This window comes from Mobula hypostoma, chromosome 18, assembly GCF_963921235.1.
Source record: "Mobula hypostoma chromosome 18, sMobHyp1.1, whole genome shotgun sequence".
Taxonomy (NCBI): Eukaryota; Metazoa; Chordata; class Chondrichthyes; order Myliobatiformes; family Myliobatidae; genus Mobula; species Mobula hypostoma.
The window spans coordinates 41373481-41384060 of record NC_086114.1 but is presented as its reverse complement, the minus strand read 5'-3'; the positions used below and the strand labels follow the sequence as shown (position 1 = coordinate 41384060).

The following is a 10580-nucleotide window of genomic DNA, read 5'->3' as shown; positions in this document are numbered from 1 at the left end:
ATGTGCCCAGATACAAAGAGAGGTGTTGTTCCCTGAGCTTGCTTTGGATCTCATTTTAACAGGGCAGGGGCTGCAGAGAGGTCAGACGGGAGTAGGTTGGGCAATTCAACCTGCACACAGGTACTCCAAAATGAGCCATCTGATCAGAGTTCAAGTTCAGAGTAAATTTATTACCAAAGTACACACCTGTCACCATATACAAATCTGAGTTTCATTTTCTCACAGGCATACAGAGTAAATCCATGAAACACAATACAGTAGAATCTATGAAAGAACACACCCAGCCGTATGGACTAAGTTCAAAGCAGCTCACAGAAAGTCGCTGATAATCACCAGTGCCATTTTAGACAAACAACAAATGTGCAAAAGAAAACAAACTGTGCAATTACCAAAGAAATAAAAGCAATAAATTCAGAGAACATGAGATGAAGAGTCCTTGAAATGGAATCCGTCGGTTATGGGAACGCAAACAACAGGAAGGGTCTCGGCCTGAAACGTCAACTGCGCTTCTTCCTATAGATGCTGCCTGGCCTGCTGCGTTCACCAGCAACTTTGATGTATGTTGGTTATGGGAACGGTTCAGTGACGGGAGTGAGTGAAGTTATCCCCGCTGGTCCAAGTGCCTGAATTTAGTTTCTCTAGTGTAGCAGAGACCACTGTGTGGTCCGTGGATTGGAAGAATTGCATGAATCATTGCCTCATCTAGAAACATTTTCTGAGTGACTGACTGGGTTTCTGTTTTTCATTGTACGATTATGGTACCGACATGAGATCCGGTCCCTTCAACCTATAACCGAGCTGTCAGCAGTCCCTCCGTACTCAGCATGCACATCCCTGAAGCAGGTTTTAAGCTAAGGCATAGCTGCAACAATGAACTGTAGCTGACCCTTCGAGGAATTAACAAAACAACATCGGCTTTGCTTTGTCATGCTTTTTATTGGTTTAGGATCTGTGCTCTTTTCTGCATAATATTATCAATCCATTGTCATTTATTGCTCATAGAGTTATACTATAAAACTAACACAGTTAACATCAGCAAACACAGTCTGATATACCAGGCATAGCGCTCATGTGGTGCAATACACAGGGACTGTTTCACATCTGGAACTTGGCCACAGCATGATTTACTGTTTCTTGAAAATTCTTTTGGCTTCCTCTCCATTAATGTTAATGACCTACATATGAAGGAAAAGATATTTAATTAGGAGGGAGTTGACTTCCTTATTATGTATCCTTTTATCGCAGTCATTTCTTGCTTTCTACAACTAGAACACTCCACGCAACCCCTTCTCTCCATTCTGAAAGCAGAGTTTCTATAAATCTGGATGCTGAGTCCTTTCCTTCCACTTTCTCTGGGAATCCCTGGTCATATCTTTCCTTTTGTCACTGTATAGCACCTGTTCTTTTACTTCATAACATTGGGAACAGTAGCAAAGGGGATGGGTCTGTTATGGGATCTCACTGAGATACAGTACCAGTGAGGATGGGTCTATTCCTGTATAACACTGGGGTATGGTACCATTGGGATTGGTCTGTCTGTCTATATCACTGGACTACAACACCAGTGGGGATGGGTCTGTCCCTGTATAACACTGGGGTACAATACTAGTGGGGTTGGGTCTATTCCTGTATAACACTGGGGTACAGTACCAGTGCGGATGAGTCTGTCCCTGTATAACACTGGGGTACAATACCAGTGGGGATGGGTCGGTCCCTGTATAACACTGGGGTACAATACCAGTGGGGATGGGTCTGTCTGTTTGTAACACAGGAGTACAGTCCATTGGGGATGGGTCTGTCCCTGTATAACACTGTGGTATAGTACCTTTGGGGATGGATCTGTCCATGTATAACTCAAAGGAAATCTGGAGGTAGATCTGAACCTATTATTTTCTCAGTGGATGGGCATTGCTTTTAGAACTTACTCATGTGACAAGGGCATTGCTGCTTACAGAAGATGAACATTTCAGGAACGGCAAACCAGTTATTAGAACAGAAGGGAAGAAATCAGAAGAGGAGTCATTCATCCTCAGCCTTCCTGCCATTGAACAAGTTCCTGTTGATCCTTGACCTCAGCACCATTGTCTTGAACTGTCCTCATACACTTGAATCCCTTTATCCAGACATCCATTGATCTGTGTTATGAACGAACGGTGATTTAATTTGCACTGCCTTCTATGATGGAAACTCCAAAGATTCACATCCCACTGAGTAAAGAAATCTCTCTTCATCTGAATCCCAGAAGACTTTCCCCTTGTTTTGACACTGTGACCTTTGGTTTCCCGCTCTTTGATGAGGAAAAACCTCCTCTCTGGATGCCATTTGTTGACCCATTTTAAGGTTCAATGAGGTCATCTCTCATTTTGCTAAAAGGTGCTGAATAACATGCGGTTGATCCTTTCTCTCTTTCAATTATTTTGTAGCATTTTGTAAGGTATCCACAACTACAGAGAAATTTGTCCCATTGAGTCTGCTGTGATCTTCAGTTCCCTTGTGGGGCTCTGTTGGCTCCTCCATGACTTTGGCTACCACAGCCCAAACCACCAATGACGCCCACACTTCCTGTTTGCTCAGTAAATTTGAATCCATCACTGACCTACCTGCACCAGCTTATCACCGTCAACCTCTCTGCTGATGGAGAAGTCTTTCCCATCCGAAAGCTTCTTAAAATGCCCGGTTAAGCAATTTGGTTTGGACAAGACAAATGTTCCCTGCAACAGAAAGAGGGAATTATGGCTCGAGCTCTCTGCCCCGGGCTAATGGCAATGTCTACAGGCTCCTGAGGTTTATTGGCTGCTGGTGTTTTGTCTCTGTTGGTAACATGGCTCGAAAAGGACATCCATGAATCGTTGGTTCCACTGCCCAGGCCTTCCCTTTCAAACAGTGATACCACTGTGAATATATGGCACGGTACTGCTGTGCTGTGCAGAAGACATGACGCGGGCCAGGTCGGCTTGATAGGTTACTTCAGTCCTCATTACCAGAATTAATCTTGGGTGCAATTTTAAACCTACCTACCTGACCAGAATCAGCCAGTGACTGCCTAACATCAAGTGGCCATTTATTCCTCTGCAGCCCTTCTTGGCTTAATCTGCCTCAATGAGAAAGCCACAAAGACACCTCCTCAAAGCCAGCGGGGACCTTTTCAAAAGAAGCCCGCCTAGTCACGATGAGCAACTGGAAATTTACCACAGGGCAACCTTGTGTTTGCCACCAGGCTGAACCTCATGAAAGAGGGCCAGGAGCACGGGGGAAGCAGGTCACTCCAGCAGTCATCTCAACCCCTCTGACCTGTGGATGTCATTGGGTAGGAGGGGGATATGATCCCCTGCTTTCAGTGCCAGTCCACATTTATTTATTTATTTATTTCTTGAGTCAGAGCACAGAATATGCCCTTCAAGCCACCGTGCATAGCAATCCCCCAATTTACTCATATCCTAATCATGGGACAATTTACAAGGACCAGTTAACCTATCAAACGAGATGTCTTTGGACCGTGGGAGGAAACAGGAGCATCTGGAGGAAACCCTTAGGGAGAACACCCAGGGGGAGAACTCTTACAGGCAGCGGTGGGAATGAACCTGGGTTGCTGATACTGTAAAGCGTTGTGCTAACCACCACACTACCGTGCCACCCACGTGCTCCGCATGTTATCCGCCTCATTTCAGTTCCTTGCTTAAAATTTGTGGGGTGCCACACTGTAATTTAAATCGGACCATAGAGTTAAGTCTCATAGCAAGGAGAGAGCTATGAAATGGCGAACCAGCCATCCTGGTTATAGTTTTCCCATGCTTCACAAGAAGAGTGGAACATTGGCTGAGAAGTGAGCAGGCTCTGACACACACTGATCCCCAGTGGGCGTCAGTTCTATTGGAGAAGGAAAATCATGGGTGGGGGGGGGTCATCAACTCCTTCTGGAATTACCTTCACTTTACTACCATCAGCAAGAGTATTTTCAAATTCTTCATCCAAACACCACTCTGTAGTCTTAGTACCAAGGCAGCTTTTCTCAATGATTGTGAACTTCTTTCCTTCTTGATTGATGTCCATTTCCATCCTGTCATCCAGCACCATCTTCCTCTGCTTCTCAGGCACACCTAAACAATGAAAGCACAAAACCACAACACCAGTCTGAGTGTGTGGACAGAGTAGAAAACACAGAGTAACCTGTGACTGGATCTGCTGAGTCAAGAGCACCCGCCAGAGGGCTTATAAAATCTTGATCTTTTATATCCAGAGGTCTAAAATGGGGTCAGTTTACACTGAGTCAAAACCTAATTGGACAACACCAAGGGCCTTAAGTGTGAAGAATTGTTCAACCAGAATTATATCTAGACTCCAGTTTAAGTCTGTCCTCAGTAAACAGTGAATAGAAATATTCTTAAATATTCACACACATCCTGTGGCTCGAATCATTGGCTGTCCTGTTGATCTCTAAGGGGACCTTTTCTCTCCCTAGCTACCCTTTTATTCTTAATATAGCTGTAGAATCTCTTGAGATTTTTCTTAACTTTATCTGCCAGATCCACCTCTTATCCTCTCTTTGTCCCTGTTATTTTCCCCTTAGGTATATTCTTAATCTTTTTAAAGTCATCAAGGGATCTAAACATCCCCAGCCTCCTAAATCCAAGGTATGGTTTCTCCTCTTCCTTGATCAGAGCCTCAATATCTCTTGTCAGCCAGGCTTTTCTAAGCTTGCCACTAACTCTTCACTCTAACAGGAACATGCTGCCCCTGGATTCTTGATATCTCATTCCCTCTTGCAATTCATTTGTTTCCCTTCAAGCAGGCTCTCCTAATTGAGATCTGCAAGATCCTGCCTAATTCTTTCAAAATTAGCTCTGCCCCAGTTTAGGACCCTAAGCTGTAGACCTGTCCTATCATTTACCATCACTATTAAAACTTATAGAATTATGTTCATTAGAGCTAAATTTCTTCTTGATTGCCACTTCACTTACTTGGTCTACCTTGCTCTCCAAAGGGAGGTCCAGTATTTCATCCTTTCTAATAGCTCCTGCCATATATTGACACATTTCACAAATTCCATCCCACCTACTCCCTTACTTTACTGTCGCCAAAGAATTGATACTAGAGCGTACAATCATCACAGCAATATTTGATTCTGCGCTTCGCGCTCCCTGGAGTACAATTCGATAGTAAATAGTAAAAATTTAAATTATAAATCATAAATAGAAAATAGAAAAGGGAAAGCAAGGTAGTGCAAAAAACTGAGAGGCAGGTCCAGATATTTGGAGGATATGGCCTAGATCTGGGTCAGGATCCGTTCAGCAGTCTTATCACAGTTGGAAAGAAGCTGTTCCCAAATCTGGCCGTATGAGTCTTCAAGCTCCTGAGCCTTCTCCCGGAGGGAAGAGGGATGAAAAGTGTGTTGGCTGGGTGGATCATGTCCTTGATTAAGCTGTCCCTTAGCACTCTGTATGGTCCAAACAACACCAGGGAATTTAAAATCTCCCACTAGTACAACTCTGTTAGTCTTACAACTAAGAGAAATTTCTCTACAAATGGCTTCTCAGATACCTACTGACTATTGGGGGTCTATAATACAGCTACACTAGAATGGCACAGAACATAAAACTATACAGTACAGAAACAGGTCCATCAGCCCACAATGTTGTGTTGAACCAATTAAATTAGTAAGCAATTTCCTCCACGATCTAATTGCAAATTTTTGGTACTTTTTTTTTCTTGCTGGCAGTTTGATGTTTATCTTTAGAAGCTTTTTGTATGATGCATGGCTCCGGGATTGAACACCTAATGGGTTTTTTCCCCCCACTTTTTCTTGCTTAGTAGGGTTTTTTTTTAATATCACCAAAATTTTTCCAATCTTCAAAATAATGTTTTTTTCTTGAGACATTGTAAGTGTTGCTTACTTCGATGTACTCATGTTAATTTTGGATAATAATAATAAAAAGATTTGATAAGATAGAAAGAAAGAAATTAGAAACATAAAAAATAGGTGCAGGAGTAGGCCATTCGGCCCTTCGAGCCTGCACCGCCATTCAGTACAATCATGGCTGATCATCCAACTCAGAACCCTGTACCAGCCTTCCCTCCATACCCACTGATCCCTTTAGCCACAAGGACCATATCTAACTCCCTCTTGAATATAGCCAATGAACTGGCCTCAACTGTTTCCTGTGGCAGAGAATCCCACAGATTCACCACTCTCTGTATGAAGTAGTTTTTTCCTCATCTCGGTCCTAAAAGGCTTCCCCTTTATCCTCAAACTGTGACCCCTCGTTCTGGACTTCCCCAACATCGGGAACAATCTTCCTGTATCTAGCCTGTCCAATCCCTTCAGAATTTTATAAGTTTCAATCAGATCCCCCCCTCTATCTTCTAAATTCCAGAGAGTATAAGCCTAGTCGATCCAGTCTTTCATCATATGAAAGTCCTGCCATCCCAGGAATCAATCTGGTGAACCTTCTTTGTATCCCCTCTAGGGCAAGAATGTCTTTCCTCAGATTAGGGGACCAAAACTACACACAATACTCTAGGTGTGGTCTCACCAAGGCCTTGTACAACTGCAGTAGTACTTCCCTGCTCCTGTACTCGAATCCTCTTGCTATGAATGCCAGCGTACCATTCGCCTTTTTCACCGCCTGCTGTACCTGCATGCCCACTTTCAATGACTGGTGTACAATCACACCCAGGTCTCGTAGCACCTCCCCTTTTTCTTAATTGGCCACCATTCAGATAATCTTTTTTCCTGTTCTTGCCACCGAAGTGGATAACCTCACATTTACCCACATTAAATTGCATCTGCCATGAATTTGCCCACTCACCTAACCTATCCAAGTCACCCTGCATCCTCTTAGCATTCTCCTCACAGCTAACACTGCCGCCCAGCTTCGTGTCATCCGCAAACTTGGAGATGCTGCATTTAATTCCCTCGTCCAAGTCATTAATATATATTGTAAACAACTGGGGTCCCAACACTGAGCCTTGCTGTATCCCACTAGTCACTGCCTGCCATTCTGAAAATGTCCCATTTATTCCCACTCTTTGCTTCCTGTCTGCCAAACAATTCCCTATCCACATCAATACCATACCCCCAATAGCGTGTGCTTTAAGTTTGCACACTAATCTCCTGCGTGGGACCTTGTCAAAAGCCTTTTGAAAATCCAAATATACCGCATCCACTGGTTCTCCCCTATCCACTCTACTAGTTACATCCTCAAAAAATTCTATGAGATTCGTCAGACATGATTTTCCTTTCACAAATCCATGCTGACTTTGTCCGATGATTTCACCACTTTCCAAATGTGCTGTTATCACATCTTTGATAACTGACTCTAGTATTTTCCCCACCACCGATGTTAGGCTAACTGGTCTATAATTCCCCGGTTTCTCTCTCCCTCCTTTTTTAAAAAGTGGGGTTACATTAGCCACGCTCCAATCCTCAGCAACTAATCCAGAATCTAAAGAGCTTTGAAAAATTATCACTAATGCGTCCACTGTTTCTTGGGCTACTTCCTTAAGCACTCTGGGATGCAGACCATCTGGCCCTGGAGATTTATCTGCCTTTAATCCCTTCAATTTACCCAACACCACTTCCCTACTTACATGTATTTCCCTCAGTTCCTCCAACTCACTAGACCCTCGGTCCCTTACTATTTCCAGAAGATTATTTATGTCCTCCTTAGTGAAGACAGAACCAAAGTAGTTATTCAATTGGTCTGCCATGTCCTTGTTTCCCATGATCAATTCACCTGCTTCTGACTGTAAGGGACCTACATTTGTCTTAATCAATCTTTTTCTTTTCACATGTCTATAAAAGCTTTTATAGTCTGTTTTTATGTTCCCTGCCAGCTTTCTCTCATAATCTTTTTTCCCTTTCCTAATTAAGCCCTTTGTCCTCCTCTGCTGGACTCCGAATTTCTCCCAGTCCTCAGGTGTGCTGCTTTTTCTGGCTAATTTGTATGTTTCTTCTTTGGAATTGATACTATCCCTAATTTCTCTTGTCAGCCACGGGTGCACTACTTTCCCTGGTTTATTCTTTTGCCAAACTGGGATGAACAATTGTTGTAGTTCATCCATGTGATCTTTAAATGCTTGCCATTGCATATCCACCGTCAACCCTTTAAGTATCATTTGCCAGTCTATCTTAGCTAATTCACGTCTCATACCTTCAAAATTACCCTTCTTTAAGTTCAGAACCCTTGTTTCTGAATTAACTATATCACTCTCCATCTTAATGAAGAATTCCACCATATTATGGTCACTCTTACCCAAAGGGCCTCGCACGACAAGATTGCTAACTAACCCCTCCTCATTGCTCAATACCCAGTCCAGAATGGCCTGCTCTCTAATTGGTTCCTTGACATGTTGGTTCAGAAAACTATCCCGCATACGTTCCAAGAAATCCTCTTCCTCAGCACCCTTACCAGTTTGGTTCACCCAATCTATATGTAGATTGAAGTCACCCATTATAACTGCTGTTCCTTTATTGCACGTATTTCTTAATTTCCTGTTTAATGCCATCCCCAACCTCACTACTACTGTTAGGTGGCCTGTACACAACTTCCACCAGCGTTTTCTGCCCCTTAGTGTTATGCAGCTCTACCCATATCGATTCCACATCTTCCCGGCTTATGTCCTTCCTTTCTATTGCATTAATCTCCACTCTAACCAGCAATGCTACCCCACCTCCTCTTCTTTCATGTCTATCCCTCCTGAATATTGAATATCCTTGAATGTTGAGCCCCCATCCTTGGTCACACTGGAGCCATGTCTCTGTGATCCCAACTATATCATATTCATTAGTAACTATCTGCACATTCAATTCATCCATCTTGTTATGAATGCTCCTTGCATTCAGGCTTGCTTTTCCAACACTCTTAACCTTTATACAATTATGTTGAAAAGTGGTCCTTTTTGATTTTTGCTCTGGATTTGCCAGCCTGCCACTTTTACTATTCACCTTACTACTTTTTGCTTCTACCCTCATTTTACACCCCTCTGTCTCTCTGCACTTGTTCCCATCCTCCTGCCACATTAGTTTAAATCCTCCTGAACAACAGTAGCAAATGCTCCCCCTAGGACATTGGTTCCAGTCCAGCCCAGGTGCAGACCGTCCTGTTTATAACAGTCCCACCTCCTCCAGAACTGGTTCCAATGCCCCAGAAATTTGAATCCCGCCCCCGCACCATTTTTCAAGCCACGTATTCATCTGAAATATCCTCCTATTTCTACTCTGACTAGCACGTGGCACTGGTAGTAATCCAGAGATTATTACCTTTGTGGTCCTACTTCTTAGCTTATCTCCTAACTCCCTAAATTCACCTTGTAGGACCTCATCCCATTTTTTCACCTATATTGTTGGCACCTATGTGCACCACGACCACTGGCTGTTCACCCTCCCACTCCAGAATATCCTGCAGCCGCTCAGAGACATCCTTGACCCTTGCACCAGGGAGGCAACATACCCTCCTGGAGTCTCGTTTGCGGCCGCAGAAATGCCTATCTATTCCCCTTACAATCGAATCCCCTATTACTATAGCTCTCCCACTCCTTTTCCTTCCCTCCTGTGCCGCAGAGCCACCCATGGTGCCATGAACTCGGCTGCTGCTGCTGCCTTCCCCGATGAGACATCTCCCCCAACAGTTTCCAAAACAGTAAATTAGTAATCCAATGGCCAGCTAAACGAATCCCCTCTGCCTATGCAATGTTCATATCCTTCCATTTTACTCACATTCATGTGCCTAAACATGCCTCTAATGTGCAGTATCTGCCTCTACCACCACCCCAGGCAGTGCATTCCAGGCACCTACCACTCTCTTCCTAAAATACTTGCCTCTCACATCTCCTCTGAAGTTACCTTTTTAGCCTTAAATTCATGCCCTCTGGAATTAGACATTTCAACCCTGGGAAAAAGATATCGTCTGGGGAAAAGCTATGCCTCCCATAATCTTATAAATTTCTATCAGATCTCCCCTCGGCCTCTGTCGATCCAGAGAAAATGACCCAAGTTTGTCCAACCTCTTGTTATAGCACGTGCCCTCTAATCCAGGCAGTGTCCTGGTACAACTCTTCTGCACCCTCTCCAGAGCTTTGACAACCTTCCTTTACTGGGCAACCAAAACTGCCTGGTTTTGAAACAGAACTTCCTGACTTAAAACTTCCGGTTCAAGATGGCACTACTGAAGTTGGGCGATGGCTTACTGGTGGTTCAAAAGGGAAGAAATACAACTAAAGACTTTATTAATAACACTTTTTCTGTGGTAAATTGTGTTAAACTATCATCACAGACAAGAAAGAGCTGAGCAAAAGCGAGGCTGACTTGCGGGTCGAGCCGTGTGGGTGCGATGCAAAGAAGGAGCGTGGCACGTTCGACAAGAAGTGAGGTCGAGCCACGTTCGAGACGGAGATAGAGTTGGAGTGAGCAAGTCAGAGAGGAGTCAGTGCAGAGGGGTTTCGGAGCCCATCCGCCCCAACTGGCAGTGAGGTTGGATTGAGCCGATTTGGAAAGGTCGAGTGCAGCTGAGGTCACGAGATGGGTTGTGCAGCCTAGGCCCAGAGCGTATCGCTGCAGTGGGGCCTGGATCCTAGTGCAGGGA

The 10580-nt window shown here is 44.0% G+C and overlaps 1 protein-coding gene across 1 annotated transcript in view; it reads right to left on the bottom strand.

The window, feature by feature from the left end:
* Positions 1-204: 204 nt before the first annotated feature.
* Positions 205-10580, bottom strand: part of LOC134358205 (fatty acid-binding protein, intestinal-like) — a 40138-nt gene continuing 29762 nt past the window's right edge. Inside the window, exons 3-5 of the mRNA XM_063070203.1 lie at positions 3925-4097; positions 2601-2711; positions 205-1175 (exon numbers count right to left, since the gene is read on the bottom strand). Of these exons, the coding sequence (XP_062926273.1) occupies positions 1125-1175; positions 2601-2711; positions 3925-4097 (335 nt within the window). The 3' untranslated portion in view covers positions 205-1124. The remainder of the gene's footprint in view (positions 1176-2600; positions 2712-3924; positions 4098-10580) is intronic.